Source organism: Aythya marila (genome assembly GCF_965140915.1).
Source record: "Aythya marila genome assembly, chromosome: 10".
NCBI lineage: Eukaryota > Metazoa > Chordata > Aves > Anseriformes > Anatidae > Aythya > Aythya marila.
In genome coordinates this window covers 6,992,814-7,008,424 of record NC_139051.1, presented here as the reverse complement: position 1 = coordinate 7,008,424, position 15,611 = coordinate 6,992,814, and the positions used below count along the sequence as shown (strand labels likewise).

Below are 15,611 nucleotides of genomic sequence, written 5' to 3'. Positions count from 1 at the left end.
GAGCTCCCCTAATGCAAGCCCTTCCTGAACAGGTGTTATTCTGAATATATCATCAATAATCCTCTTTAAGTGCAGTTTTAAGACATGAAGCATTAGCACCTTAGTTTGAAGCAAATTAAATTGGTTGTTATGGGATATCCACAAAACGGTTCACAAAGAGAAAGAGTTTATGGCCGTACCGAGCTCCAAGGACCAGCGCTCCAGGCGGCATCTCTAGGACAGTCGTGCACATTGCACTGCTCTCTGTCCGGTGGCTTGTCAAGGATTTCGCAGCTCAGATCCGTAAACCTTTCTCCGTTGGGGCGCTGACACACCACGAGCCGCGTTCTTGTCCCTCCCCCACATGGCTTTGTGCACTGGAAGTCAGCAGAGGACAGAGGATCACCACCTGGGCACCCACAACTCTCTCGAGCCCCCAGGGTTGTTTCTGTTCCCACCTCACCCTCTCCAGCCACGTCCCCCCCAAGCAGATGAGGCATCAGCTTCTCTCTCCCCAAAGCCATTCATGCTGCTCCACAATGAAATTTCCAGACCCAGCAGGATTATCTGAGGTTAGCATCTCCAATTGCTCATCTTGGATGAGTTCTCAGAACAGAGCAGTGTTTTTATTACAAAGAAAGGCCTTTGGTTGAACTAGACATATCTCAAAAAAACAGAAACCTCAATTTTTGTTTCCAGGCAAAAGCAAATTCTACAAATGTTTCCCATGACAAATGGAATCAAAACCACCACTAAGCAGTTGCTAGGGTTCACTCGTTTATCAGAGGCTGCCTTTCATGCTCCAATATTTCTAATTTCTAACTGTGATTTCCCCCTCCTACCCCATTTCTCAACCACCCCCTAGCAGAACCCTTCCCTGCGCAGGGAGGACAGGATTAATGGTGCACTCACCTCTCCCCAGTTGCCGTAAGCCCACTGAGGACAGGGGCCGGACTCGCACGATCTCTGCTCCATGGGTTTGGTTTTCTCATCGCAGTTATTCGCGGTGTATCCGTTTTCATCCTGGCACACCACGACCCGTCGCTGGAACCCCCCTGCACATGTGCTAGAACACTGCAAGACACAATTGCCCATAGCTTTTCTGAGTCCAGGAATAATTGAGCACTCCCTGCTCCTTCCCAGCACACCACACCATGGGAATGCACAGCTAGAAATGTAATACAGCTAACAGGCATTATTAACTTCAAAACTCTGCTATTACTAATAGCAGTGCAATGACTTAGGTGCTGACTAGGCAAAGAAAATAAACACAAGCCTGGTTTTGAGCAGGTGAGTAATCCCCCCTGCCTTTAACACAGTGTTTAATATCACATTCGTGCTTAATTCCCTTTAGAGATTTCCATGATAAAGTGCTTCAAACTGGCTGGGGGGGGGGCAAGGAGCTGGCATTAAGGCTCTGCTGTACTTTGGCAGCAGCTCTGCACAGCTGTAAATGCCCCAGAAGGCAGCCAAGAAACAGAGGCTGGCTTTTGCCTTACGGAAAATGATGCTATCTGCACACAGAGCCTGGGCAACGTGTGCTGTGAGGGGAGGAGAAGCGATGCCTTCACCCTGCTGCAGCACTGGGGGGAGCGAGCAGGGAGCAGCATGCAAGGAGAGGGGTCCCTCTTTTTCCCTGCATGGTGATGTTAATAATAATAGTCATAAATAATAATAAGCCTGAATTAGCCCTTGAAAAATAAATGGAAATAAGAAAATCCTGGCACTTACAGCACCCCAGGGACCGATTCTCCACTGATTGCCTCCCGGTATATGTGCACGGTTTCGGTTGGGGCTGCCTCCGGGGTGCAGTTTCAGGCGATGATCCGGATAGAGGAAAGGGTGGATGGGCCTGCCGTAGTCGTGGCTGTTTGGATGACAAGGAGACATGGAGCAGTCTTGCTCGGTGGCAGGGAGGTCGTCTGGATCACACTCACTCCTGTCCACCAGCTGGTCACTGTAATTGATGCAGATCACTTGTCGCGTTGCCTTACCTTGACCACAAGTCACCGAGCACTGCATTACAGTGGGAAAAGGAGACACAGTCACATTTCCAGCTTTGAACACCTGACCGACCGCTATCACTAACAAAGAACAGCTGAAAACCTTAATCTCCCCACTTTATAAAGGGCCAAGCGCGACAGATTAATGAAGTCTGTTTCCAGCAGCCAGGCCTAAAAGGCTCTCCTGTGAGAGGCAGCGATGCTTACAGAGCTCCACTCCAAGGCTTTCCACTGCCCGCACGGTGTCACGGTGCACATTTCTGTGGCTGATGGCTTCGGCAGGTGGAAACAAGCAGACTCGTCGGCCACCGAGCCCTGGTCATCCCGACAGCTGACATATCTCATCCGCGTCCCTTTCCCACACGTTGCGGAGCACTAGGGAAGAGCAACAAGCACTCCACTAGAAAGCTTCCTGTTATATGCCACAAGGGCTTTGGAACAAAAAGCCAGTCAAATGCACTTAAAAATATCACAGCGTCTACTGTAAAATAATCCTGAAAGTATTACGACACACGCTTACCGGTGTCCAGGATCCAAATCTCCACTGAGTCCTGTGAACGCCTGATACGGATCTCTTGGCTTCAGGACTGTTTGGATGGGGAGGACATGCTGCGATCTCACAGTCCTGTAAGGGAAACACAGGAGGGAAATAAAGCAAGCGATGAAGAATTTGCGGATGTTTCAGTTAAACCACCTTTTCTTCAGTGCTTTCTCCCTGTATGTTCTTGCTGAATGAGCAAAATTTGGAATCAGTGCCCCTAAAGGCTTCATATGCAGCACCTCAGTGGACTTTTAAGTTATTAAAAACTCTAAAATTGGGATCCTCATGACTAAGTGCCATCTTCATGCATTAAAAACTGATGCTTTGAGGCAAGAGATGAAAGTTCATTAAAAGAGCTCTGGTATGAAGGCATATCTACAAAGCAGCACCATTGTCTCCCTTCAAAAATCCCAAACTCTTTGTTCAGTGCAAGACCTGTAACCTTTTTAACAAAGGTTATGTTGTTGAGCTGATTGCAACCCTCTGGTTCCCCATAGCCCACCAGGCTGCCTGTAGCCACGTCCTGATCTTCTCCACACACTAAAAGAGCGAGGGTTTGGGGAAGGAAATGTCATGTTCAGCCTCGTTACGCTGCCTCGCAGGGGGCTCCAGTCTTTTCTGGCCCTCCTGGGAGGTTTGGCAACAGAAGTAATGGACAGCCAGGACTTGACACCACGAGCCTACAAGTACTCAGTGCCAAACAGGAAATTAAAGTTGATCTCCACTACAAGAGAGAGATCACCCGGCCCTTGACAAATGGCCTAAGTCATTTCCGCATTGCTAAGATTTTACTTGTGCTGGAGATGTGTGCGCCAAACGGTCCCATGTAACTGATGCCAGGTGGCAAAGGAACAGCAGGATTTACCTGGGTGTCTGTTGGCCTGGTTGCAGCATTGCACTCGTTATCATCCACCACTGACACGTAGGTGCCCACGACACACTTCACCGCTCTCATCTGGTAGCCTTGGCCACAGGTCACTGTGCACTGGGAGAGGGCAGACAGGAGAAGTGCTGGGTCTGAGTAGCTACTTTGGTTAGACAGCTTTAATCAGCCCAGCCTGTGTTTAAGCACGTTGCACGAGCAGCAAAAATAAAACCCAGCTTCCCTTCTGCTTTCTCTCTACAAGTTTCAGCTTTAAATTAGGTCAAAGTTTTAATTTACTGTGCCCATCAGAGCCTCACACACTTCACTTACTGTCCTCTGGAATGAAGGTGTGAGCGTTTAAATGATTTGCTCTTCTGCACACAATAAATCACAGTCTGGTAGAAGCTGCACCATATCCTTCTTTAAAACTGGTTGTTGAGCCCCACAGTAGCACAAATAGCTAATGAATATTTTTGCTGATGGGCAATAAGTCTGGCTGGGACAATTGGCTTTGCTGTTGTTTTTTTTTTGTTTGTTTTTAAGTCAAAAGTTACCAGCTTTGTGGAAAAGAAGATGCCAGAACACTCCAGGAGAAATGAGCAACTTGCATTTGAACAGAAAAAAAAATCTGTTTTAATAACTCCCCTCAGAAACTGGAAAACATTAAAAGCAACAACCACTACTCAGTGGGAGAAGCTTTTTTTTTTTTTTTTGGTGAAAAATTAGGCCACGTATTTGTGTGCCTAGATATGGACTTAGAAGTGTAACCTTAGCAACCCTTTTTTGAAAATCATGACCAATTCAGTATGACACAGATCAAATTTAGCACAATGGGCAGGTGTTATTACTGCTGCCCCCAAGCAAATGGAGGGTGTGCACATTTGTGTGTGCAAATCCATTCACACAGCTATCACCAGGATAAATCCTTTGTGGAGGTACCTGGCCCCAGGGCCCCACTTGCCACGCCGCACACTCCTGCTGCTGGCACGTTTGCACTGACTCCGGCTTCGTTTCAGGGTCACAAAACCTGTCGTTTAACCGATCTTCTCCAAACTGGCACCAGGTCTGGCGATGCTTGTGCCCTTTCCCACAGGTGACCAGGCACTGCGAGGAGGAAAACATGAGCTCAGGTGGTGCCCAGGCAGCACCTCCCTGGAGCTTGAAAACAGACCTGAAATCATCACTTGAACACGGCTGGAAATATGGCTCTAGCCAAAAACCACGTGTGCTGGAAAACACACGAGTGTATTGCAGTGACACGGGGCTTCTTGGGCGCAGGGAGAACACAGTCGTGTGGGGAACTGCACCAAGGACAGTGCCAGTCCATGGAGGCTTTTCATTTACACTAAACTCAACAAGTGGCTAAATCCTGGTATAAGACTGATTTAAAAATTTCTCAAAATCAAGGTCCACATACCATACCCTGGCATAACGCAGCCTCGTGGCTATTTTCATCGTTTTTTTTTTTTTTTCCAAACAATAGTTCTTCCAATGTGCCAAATGACATGGAGAAAAGCACAGCAAATGTGAGTGCCAAGCAGGATGGCCAGAAAGAGACAGAGACAACAATGCTTTCCCCCCTGCCAAGGCAGATACAACCTGGCTCCAGGGATGACTACATCTTCCAGCAGCTCCCAGCAGCTGTGAGATGTAGGGCAAAGCTGCAGCACTGCCCTCTGGGGCTTCGGTAGAACACAACAGTGTGCCAAAGGCTTGTAAAAGCAAAGCATACTTGCTCGCTACTGAGCATGCATGATAAAGCTGTGTGTGAGTGCCTCTTCCAGCATCTCTTCCACTGCCACAGCACTCATCCCAGCAGACAGGTATTTTGTGGAGAACAATGGTCAGTTAACAGTCTCCATTTCCACTTAATTTCTTTCATTATTTCTTAAAACGATACATTCATAAAAATGAGAGCTATTTGGCCACAAAGGTGACGAGCAGCCTTTGAAGACTACTTCCTACATTGCCAGTCCTGCTGCAGGGAAAGCTTATTAAGGTACGGCTTTGTTGCATTATGAAGGACACCAGCTGCAGTGAAAGCAGCAATGGTAATAAAAGGCAGGGAGAGAGCTGAGAAAGATATTAATAGGGTGAAATCCTTCCCTGCAGTGGCAGCCAGAGCTGATAGGGTACGGCACTCAGGCAATGCACACAACACAACAGGGACGAGCAGAAGAAGAGGAGATGTCTCTCTGCTGGCAGCAGTCCACTGATGTGAGCCCGCCATCCCTTACCTCGGACCAGTCGCCAGTTTTCCACTGGGGGCACAAGAAGTCGCTGCAGCGCTGCACCGTCAGCTTCTCCTGCTGGCTGCACTTGCTGTCGTCCAGGACGTCGTTGTAGGTGTTGACACACATGGCCCGCCGCCTCCGCGTGCCCCCGCCACAGCTCTTGGAGCACTGCAAAGAGGAGGCACTAAGCAAGCACGCTCCGCCGCCCTGTCACGGGCTGGGAGCCCGCTCATCTCCTCCTTTCTTGCAGTCAGGACTACAAAGACACCGCGGAAAACCTCCACAAGAACAATTTGTACTCCAAGTAACAGGCTATTACTTTATATATTCCTTTAAAAAATCCAATCTCGCTAAGCTTAATAAAATCTTGCAGCAATGGGTTTCACAAATTCATCTCAGGTTATAACCCCATTATTACTTTTACAAGTGTTGCCTTTCAGTTCCCCCCGATGGCTGATGCTTGTTCTCATTTTACAAGAGATTAATTCCCTCTCCCCAGCCCGCCCTCCTTCCCCGTGCTCTCCCTGGAAAGCTCTGGGCTCGTGATTCTCTCCGTGCTGTGTCTGCACTCAGGGATATCCGTGCCCAGCTTCCTGCTGAAAAGGGTAAAGGGGACAAATTTCAAAAGTCCTCTGCTGACGGCAACACAGCCTCCATTAATTGCAGTGGAAAATAAGAAGCATTGGGCTCACTCGCACTGCAGAAACATCAGTGAGAGCAGAATGGCTGTGGACAACTTTCACAGCCGTCTGTAAAGCAAATCAGCCCCGAGCGAGGAGGCGAGGGAGGCAGGCCTTACCTCGGTCCAGGCGGAGTACCGCCACCCTCCCACGTTACAGTCTCCCGTGCACTTCTCCCTCGTGCTCGGCTTGGGCTGGCTGTTGCAGAAGCGGTCGTCGACCTTCTCCGTCTTCCCCTCCAGCCTGTTGTACTTGGAGCAGTAGATCTCCAGGGTGCGGTACCCCAGACCGCACTGCGCCGTGCACTCACTCCTCCTCGCGATATGCCACCTGAGCCGGGGAAAGCAGCCGTCAGCCCCCGCGCCACAAAAACCCGCGAGGGAATCAGAAAGGCATTCTTAAATGGGAAGTTTTGACTCTTCCCAATGCTCTGTGGTCTCCAAGCACTCCAGAAATATTAGGTAATGACCCCTGGCATTACTTCTTGGAGGGAAAGAAAGGTCCCCAGCTTCTCCTTATAGGAAGGAAGCCATGCTGTGGTCCTGTGGGGAGGGAGTGCACGGCCAAGCACAGAGCTTTGACAGCTTTCTGCCCCACATTGCAATGCAGGAGAGCCACCTCAGCCCCTAAAAACCAGAAGCTGAAAAACACAGCATCGGAAAGTGACCCGAACAGGCTCGAAAGGTGTGAAAAGTCAATGCACGTGGCGTGAGGCTTTCATGAAAGCTTCAGCTCCCTGAAGCGCAAGCGTGTGACTGCCACAAGGCACCCAAGGCCCAGAGGTGCCGGCGGGGATTTGGGGTGCTCCCCCCAGCCAGGAGGGACACCCAGCCTGTGCCTGCTTCCCAGGATGGGCAGCATGGGGAACTCCTGAGGACCCACGTGGGGATGTTTTTGGGAAGCAAAGCCCCTGCTTCCCCGACTGGGTCAGCGGGGTGTGTGAGCACCCAGCGCCTGGCAGGGGCAGCTCCTGGGGAAGGTGGCGGTGACATCCCTGTGGGGCCTGGGGACCTCTGGCCACTACAGCAGCCTGTGCAGGCACACAGCCCCATTCCTAAGCCCAGAGAGCAACCGCAGCAAAGCCAGGAGAAGAATAAGATCAAGGGGATTTAGAGTCAATAGCAATCACAGGAGCCCTCGCATCCCTGCCCGCTTTTCAAACTTGGGCATTTCCCCTTCTCAAGTTTCCAACCTGTCGCAATGGCAACAGCTGTTACCGCGACAACCCAGCCTGCAGCAGCTCCGCAGCCGGCTGTTTTCACCCCAGATTTAACAAAGCAAGAGAAACCCTTCAGAAAACTCGGCAATGCAAACTGCAATGCCAGCAGCCGCTTAATGCCACCATATTTAAGCTCCCGAAAGGAAAACAGATTGCTGCTTAAAGAAAAATGGGTTGCGATGATTTAGGCCACACTCCATCGATTCCAGCTCACCAGGAGTTGTCTGGGGACAGCCCCAAACCCACTCCACACTTAAGCTCACTCCTCACTTGAGGCAAAAAATACAAACCTTAGTGACCCTTTTGCTTTGAGCACGTTTTTTCTTTGCAGGCTGCTTGTAGAACAGCACTGAGCATTTCCTCATCTAAACAGATGCAAATTTCAAGCACTATGCTGCACAATGAGATTTTTCAACATTACGTGATTGTTTAAAAATGTATTCTATAGTTAACACTAATTTAATTCAACATGAGAAACCTGCAAATGTAGAAAAGTGCCTCCCAAAACACAGCTGGTGGGCATCGACCCTTCTTGGTTGAGAGGGAGGCAACTGTTAATCCTTTTTTCTGGTTGTTTTTTAAAACCTAAGACAGGCTGCTGAGAAAAGGGATTAAGGCCAGAGGTGAAAGGAGAGAGGAGTAAACAATAAATATATGATGTAATGTATATACATGAGTGAGTAGAGTGCACCTTAATTCACACTCCGTGCCACAAGGCTCAGTTATCGGGTCAGGCTGGGGAATTCGATCACATCTTTGGTCTGACACCGTGAGCTGGTCTGACTCTCTTGTACACACAGGTTTCCTTTTTCTTTCTCCTACACATGAAAAAAGAAACAAGCATGTTGTTTGAGACATAGGATAGCCATCAAATCAGTTGTTCCTCTACCTCCTTTGATAGCAGTATTTAAGAGACATTTAGTTATGCTTTTAAAATCTCCTTCAGAAACAGAAGGAACAGGGGCAGGAGAGCTGCAGCGTGCAGCACTGCATTTAGCACGATTTGCATACATAGCTGGGAACTGCTGGGTGATAGACCCAAACCAGACACCCATGCCTTCTGCACCCTTAGGCAATGCACAACCTTTTCAGTGCTCCAGCTGCCTCATCTGCAAACCAGGCTGCAGGACTTACCTAGCTCAGAGGGGGCAGTGAGGTTTCCCTGCTTTGCAACTGAAAAACAGCAGCAACGCAGCGCTATACCTTGCAAGCTGGTACGGGGCACCACAAGCAACCAACTGCTGTGGCCAGGGAAACGCTCAAGCCCATAATATGAAGATCTCCAAGGAAGCAAATGGAGAAGGATTTATAAAGGCTGCTGAGATCACAGATGAACCTACTGCATCTTCTTTAAAGCCTTCCCAAGCACCTACCTTGGCAGAGCTTACTGCAGGGCTGCCAGGGGCCATAGGCATTCCAGTAAAACTGCTGAGGTTTGTCTTCTATGGGGATATTAAAAGTGTAACGAACGTCAGGATTGTACAAATTGCCCACTGATAAAACCTGAGAGGAAAAAGGGATAAAGCAGAGTAAACTAACAGACTTCACCGCCTACTGTTTTCAGTCCAATAATGCTCGGCAGACTTTTCCACACGCACAACATATACTTCACCTGAAGTGTTATCTCTTGCTCAATCCGATCTGTAGAATTAATCCTTTCAACAGTATTATCCGATCCGCTGTATTCGATCACAGCATTCCCAACTTTGATTTCCCTTTTAAACATACTGACGACAAAGTCTCCATTTAATATAAAGTCTCCTTGACTGTTAGATAAGGCTGCATAGGTGCAAAAAACAAGAACTAAAGACGCAGAATTAACTCAGAGGTACATAATAACGTGGGTCATGTGCTCTCAGTGCTCCCTTCCACTGGATTTGGAGGAAAAGTCAACTGGCACCCTTAAACAGAAGGGACGTAAAGAGAGCAGCAGAGGTCTTACAGACATCACGCCTACTCCTTTTTTCACTGGAAACCTCATTAAAATGAAGGCTGAATGCCTGAAGGTGTTCCTAAACAGCTCACCCATAACCTAGGGCGAAGAGACACCGAACAGGCATGCCAAGCAGGCTGCTGTGGGCTGTCTGGATCCCAAGTGTAACGCAGAAACAGTTCTGCCCAAACCTTTTCGTTTGTCGTGCAGATAGGGTGACTTTCACATTGCTTCCAGGTGTGTTCTTAAGGTAAATTTCTGTGCCCTAATTGCCTAAACTTCATTTTCCAGTGGATAATTACCACGGAGTTTGGTCAGCATCTCCCTCCCTCCTCCCCTCTTACTTTTTTATTATTCCAAATCTTAAGGTATGTGAAAGCACCGAAGGCTTAAAGCCTAAATGCTTTATAAAAGGAACAGTTTCCTGAAAACAGCAGTCTGCTGCACAACTTCACACTAATGCGATTATGTAGCTAATTTCCTAAGTTAGTTTCCCCACCATTTCACCCATCACAGCTACATTACTACAAAGCCTCTGTACTGAAAAAATCCAAACTTAACACCAAAACACCAAAGGGAAGGTTTTTACACCAAATGAGGAGAGATAATGAAGCAAAACACTGCTTGGTTGCTAACAATCGTAGATGGAGAAAAACTTAGAAAGCAGACTCTATACTTAACCAAATTCCATGCTTTGGAGGCTTTAATGTCATTAGGCAGTGGTAAAACTCATTAAAAGATTCCTTCCCATTTACTGTATCTTCCCCCAACAGTAGGTACGCGTCTTGGACTTGATGACAACATCAAATTCCTCCTAAATTGTTAAGCAACTACAGGGTTCACGGTACTGAGGGCCCAAGATTTCACACTCAGTGAGCTGCAAAATAAGTGGACACATGCACGCTTCTCATTTGCTTCTCTTCAGGCCTAATATGAAGAGATGCTTTCCCAGCAATATTAAAGCAACATTAAAGAAGATTTGAGTTCATTGCTTCCCAAGAAGATTAAGGGCCCTCCAAGAAGAGTTGAGAAGTTCTTTGGGGCTCCTTCTGGGGTGAGCCGCTCTGAATAGGCACCACATGGGGACGATTGCTTTTCTAGAAAAGAGGAATGATGAAACATCTCTCTCTCCCCCAGGACAGAACGCTATCACCCCTCAGTGGGGTTTTCTGATGTGCATCCGTGCTGCCCCATTTTGGTGCATTGCTGTGAAAGCAAAGACTGTGCAAGGACAGTCTGGGAACTGGTGGGGCAGTTTCTGCCTACATAAGGGGTCTGGAAACATGGATAGCCTTTCAGAGTGACAGCCAAAACTACACCATGGTCTCCTCTACCTGCTTTCCAAGTTACACAAAGAAGGGAGCTTCTTCATCCCCCAGCCTTTGCTGGGAACCCCCAGTCCCATTCCTAGTGCACCCAGTTACATTGAGTGCTTAGGCTAAGCTCCACATTTTGGGAAAAGGTGCCAACAACTCATGGATATTGCTGTCCCTTCATCCTCTCTTCAGTCTGTGGGAGTTGTGTGTCCCTGCTTTTGAAAGACACAGCTCGCTCCCTCTGTGCTGGTGCTGCTCTGCCCTGCTCCTCGGTCCCCTTGGGTCAAAGATGCTCCTCTCTGCACACCCCTTTCCCAAAGTACGCATGGAAATCACCACAAAACAGCAGCACCAGCCTGTTTTGCTGAGCTGTCTTTGCAAAACAAGGCGCAGCGAACTCAAAGATCTAATAAATAAGTGACCCCGAGTGCCTGGTGCCAGGCACGGGGTGTGCAGAGGAGGGGACACAGAGCCAGAGCAGCCAGCCTCCCCCACGGGCTGCCAGCAGGCTCTGAGGGACACGGGCAGGACTTGCTGGCAAACCCATTCTGCTGTCAGCAGGGATACAGTCAGCCACAACGTGTTGTTTCCTCTACTGAGCCCAAGAAGATCATGCTACAGATTACTGCCTGGCATGGTGAAAGAAACAAACACATGGCCATGTTAAAAGCTATGTGCATGCAGCAGACTGGTCTAACATAGTACTGCAAGCATTCTTCATTTGGCTCTAGAGATGTGCCCACAGGTTTAGAGAAATCACTCTCTATGAATAGCCAACTGCCACAGGCCAAGGTATTGTTAGGTCTAAATCAAATCAACTTACTATACAATATTGGCTGGAGGGGACAAGAAAGGCTCAGACTAAGTGAAATCAGAATTATTCTGATACTGCAATAGAAGATACTTTCTACCCACATCTTTCTAGGTATGTCACATTTACTGCTCAGCCAAGGCATGGTGACAGCAGAGGAGCATTAATTGGCAATTAAGACTCCATCAGAAGTCCCAAGTCTGGCTGCTCCCCAGCTTTGTGCCTCTGCTGTCACCCCACAGCCTGGGCTCAATCGTCCTTCCTAGCCCCAGAGATCCTGCAAGGGGATGCTTCCTATCACCTGAGAGCCTCCCCGACATTGCTGCAAGGATGGCAAAACCAAAGAGCAGGATGAGGCTGAATGTACTTGGCTGACATACAAGATATATTCTTGAAAAGAAAACCTCCTTTAAATTAGTTCTTCATCTCCCTCGCAGAGAGCAGCCAGCAGATATATCAACACAACCAGAAAACAGAGCCAAACTCGGGACTGAAACTCACTGCAACTCACCCAGATAGTTGTCATCCTCTGGTTTCCCTGAGTAACTGTGCTGACGCACATCAATATTTGTTGCACCAGCTGGGATGCGGACCACAACGTTATAGCCTAGAACAGATTTAACACAAAGTCTATTACACAGGCATTTCATTTGCTTTTTATGGGGGGAAGGGAGCTGAGTGAAATTACCTCACATTACACAACCCAATACTCTTCATTTAGGGATAGCGTAAATAGATATAAACTGGAATTTGCTATAGCTAGAAGGATTTCGCATTTTCCATCGGTGTTTTTGTAGATTAAGTGTGGTAATGGCTTTTATAGACCCGCATTTTTCATGATAAACTTTTTAGCAACAGATTCTTACCATAATGCACCGTGTTAAATGTGCCCGCAACAGTTTTGCATGAAGAATTATCCCCACCACAAACACCACATTTATCTCTTCTCGCTTTTGAATTCAGCACATGATCACATCCAGCTTGCTTTAAGAGAAAAAAAAAATTGAAAAACGAGATTGAGCAAACGCAGACTGGAACAGCATTTACAAACCTCCAAATTAAGCCCCACAAAAGCTTTGTGTGGAGAAGGCTGCCGCGGGACAAATTGCTTTGCTTCCCCACGTTTCTGTGCTGATTTACAGCGCGGCCATCCCACGCTGGTTACAAACAAAAAGCAAGACTCGGGAGCACCGTTTGCACCCGGCAGTGCCTTAGCTGGAGGAAACTTTTTGCAATTCGTCTTTCCCATAGAGAAAAGTGCGCCCCCAACGCACAAAATGGAGACCATCATTGCAAAGGGAAGGGAAGATCATTACCCGGCAGAGGCCCTGCACACAGATGTCGTTGGTGTCGGGACCACAGGGCGTCCCGTCGATGACGCGGTCCCGCAGCTGGTAATACGCCGTGTTCCCCGCCACGCGGCAAAACAGCTTGCAGCGATCCTTCATCAGGACTGGGGAGGGAGGAAGACCAGGAGAACATGACCCGCTTGCCATCGCCCCGATGGGCCACCCGGAGGAAGGAGCCCGGCCCCTGCCACTTACTGCCGCTGTATTTGGGCACCCAGCGCACGTTGGTGGGCAGCCCGTTGATGTTGAAGTGCTTCCCGTCGAAGTCAGCGCACTGCTCGTCCCGGAAATCCTTCTTCAGCTTCGAGCAGGGCTCGGTGTTGCAGGACTTAAATTTCATTCGGCGCCCCACGCAGTATTTCCCACCGTTTTTAGGCCTGCAGGAAAAATGGAAAGAGAAGCTGGCTGCACCGTCCCATCAGGGCTGCCTTTACCGGTGCCTCCTGCATTGCTTTCACCTCTCCTCCTGGCCTCCTGCCTCTGACCTCCACCCCACCAAGCTTCTGCATGTGGGATGCGGTGCAGCAGGGAGGTTTTGTCTTATTAAAAGCCAAAACAAAACATGGAAGTGATGCTAAAAAGGGATGGAAAAAGGGAGTGTTTGCCCTCCACAGCTGTAGTAAGAGAAGAGAGGAAGTGCAGCATTTTCCTCCCCAGCTGGAGATTAAGCTTCATGCTGAAGGATCCCCATAAGGGGAAGAACCATCCCTCTACAACCTCATCGGCCCTATAGATTTGGAGGGTTCGTTTCTGATCTACTGGCTTGCAAATAACTGAACATCACAGCAGAGAGCTGCTTCCCTGCGGAGGCTAAAAGGCCAGGCAGCACTTAGGGATTTATAGCCCAAAATTGTAGAAATGGTGACACTAGACACTTTTAAATAGCTTCAACTCCACGTGTTCCAGAAAGCACCAAAGACAGCCAGTAAATACTTTACCCCCGTTTCATAAGACAACCATGGTATAAACTGGGGAGAGCGATATCTTCCAAACCACGTAAAAGCCAGTGGATACACTGGGAGAAATCATCCTTTAAAATTTTCCAGTCCCAGATTCAGTGCTGTGGTCATGTAACTACTGCTGTCCTCTGACAGCAAGTTCTGGACAGCAAACCACTGTGTACATACAGGGGTCTCTACACACAGCAAGCACACAGGCTCCTACTGCTCAACACAACCTTTCAGTGTCTCAAAGTACAGGTGCATCACCCACCTGGGAAGCCCAGCAGTGCCTTTCCTCCCACACATAACATATTCGAAAACTATTTGTGACAAGCAGCAGAGTTCCTGTGAAATCCCTCAGTCCCACCCCAAATACGGCCGGGTATGATTTGTCCTCAGGCACAGCCTGCAGCAGGAGCGCTAACACCAGCTCCACCTGCTCCGAGGGCAGCTCTCACGTGCCGCCTGGAAACTCAGTGCTGCCACTTGCAAACCTTTCAGGTGCCTGCAATTAAACAAGTAACAGCGACACAAAGCCCAGCCGACCACGCAGCACTAATGATGGATTTCATTTCACAGACTGCTCTCAAACCACTTCTCAGTAGAGTGAGCCTCTTCTCCACCTTAGTTATTTGTCCAAGTTATTTGTCAAACCAACTCCTGCCTGGCCCCGTCCAGCCCCAAAGGGACATCCTGACCATCTCTGGAAGTTTCCTAGCAGCAGCACGCTCCAGGCCTTGGTGAGCCAGAATCATCCATGGGGGAGTTAATAGGATTCATCGTTTTTTCTTTGAAAGCATTTATACCGCAGTAGGATTGTTGCAATCTGACAAAGCCTTTAAATAATGCAAACATCTAACAGAGCTTTTCTTAAAAAAAAAAAAAAAAAAAAAGCTTGCAATGATGACATTTTTATGGTAACCACATGGCTTCCAATACAAATCAGTTTAATTAATATGAGACTTCTAAATGCTGTTAATTAAGAAGAACGTGCAGGAGCCTTTTTTCTTTTTTAAAGGGTTATGTCTGACATGATCTAAGATCCCGAGCTATACTTTCCTTTTCTCTAGACATGACACATGAGATTGAGATAACATTGAACACATGGGCACACCACAAACTGAATGATCCTAAAAGTTGCCATCGCGTTAGAAACCATCAGCTTGGTAAGTGCGGCAGTAAATCTCCCCACAGCAAGCATTTGGGGCTTAAGCACACTCACATTTCAAAAATAGCCCCAAACCACTCTGACAATTTTAGGGTGTTTTTAAACCAGTATTGCCTTTCACAGTCTGGGTAAACAAAAAGAGCTGACCCTGAAAAATAAATCTGCCTCATGTACCATCAATTTTTAGTGCTATGAAGAAATGCTGGATTCTTCAGCGCTGTGTAGTATTTTTATGGATCATCAACACTGTACCGCAGGGCTGGGAGGGAAGCAGTGCACACACAGAAACCTCCTTGCCCTGGCTTGATTTCCCTTATCTTTGACCCATCTATTTTATCAAGTAATGGCCAGTATTGGACCCACTTCCATTCTGGCATTGCTCTCCTTAAAAACTCTGCAGCCCTGCTTTGCTGACCCCTCAGCTGGCGGTCTCCTTCAAGGCACCCTAGGAAGCCTCAGGACACGAGCTGCCAGCCCATTCATCCCCACACATGCCCACATGGCCAGCTCAGACAGCTCCCAGCACAGGTATAGACTTTGGTGATGGACTAAAATGCAGACGTGACCCAGCT

At 48.2% G+C, this 15,611-nt stretch overlaps 1 protein-coding gene across 8 annotated transcripts in view; it reads right to left on the bottom strand.

Annotated features, from left to right (window-relative positions):
- The window catches only part of ADAMTS9 (ADAM metallopeptidase with thrombospondin type 1 motif 9), a 76,449-nt gene that overhangs the window by 34,615 nt on the left and 26,223 nt on the right, over window positions 1-15,611 (bottom strand). For all 8 annotated transcript variants that reach the window (XR_014318166.1, XM_082767814.1, XM_082767815.1 and 5 more), the window contains 16 exons: window positions 13,126-13,307; window positions 12,898-13,034; window positions 12,448-12,565; window positions 12,093-12,188; window positions 9,134-9,300; window positions 8,895-9,024; window positions 8,213-8,339; window positions 6,422-6,632; window positions 5,626-5,790; window positions 4,328-4,492; window positions 3,389-3,508; window positions 2,503-2,607; window positions 2,190-2,357; window positions 1,711-1,995; window positions 892-1,053; window positions 180-356 (listed from right to left, as the gene is read on the bottom strand). Coding sequence is in view for 7 of the 8 variants with exons in the window: in XM_082767814.1 (XP_082623940.1) it covers window positions 180-356; window positions 892-1,053; window positions 1,711-1,995; window positions 2,190-2,357; window positions 2,503-2,607; window positions 3,389-3,508; window positions 4,328-4,492; window positions 5,626-5,790; window positions 6,422-6,632; window positions 8,213-8,339; window positions 8,895-9,024; window positions 9,134-9,300; window positions 12,093-12,188; window positions 12,448-12,565; window positions 12,898-13,034; window positions 13,126-13,307 (2,515 nt within the window). In the remaining variant the exon portion in view is untranslated. The remainder of the gene's footprint in view (window positions 1-179; window positions 357-891; window positions 1,054-1,710; window positions 1,996-2,189; window positions 2,358-2,502; window positions 2,608-3,388; window positions 3,509-4,327; window positions 4,493-5,625; window positions 5,791-6,421; window positions 6,633-8,212; window positions 8,340-8,894; window positions 9,025-9,133; window positions 9,301-12,092; window positions 12,189-12,447; window positions 12,566-12,897; window positions 13,035-13,125; window positions 13,308-15,611) is intronic.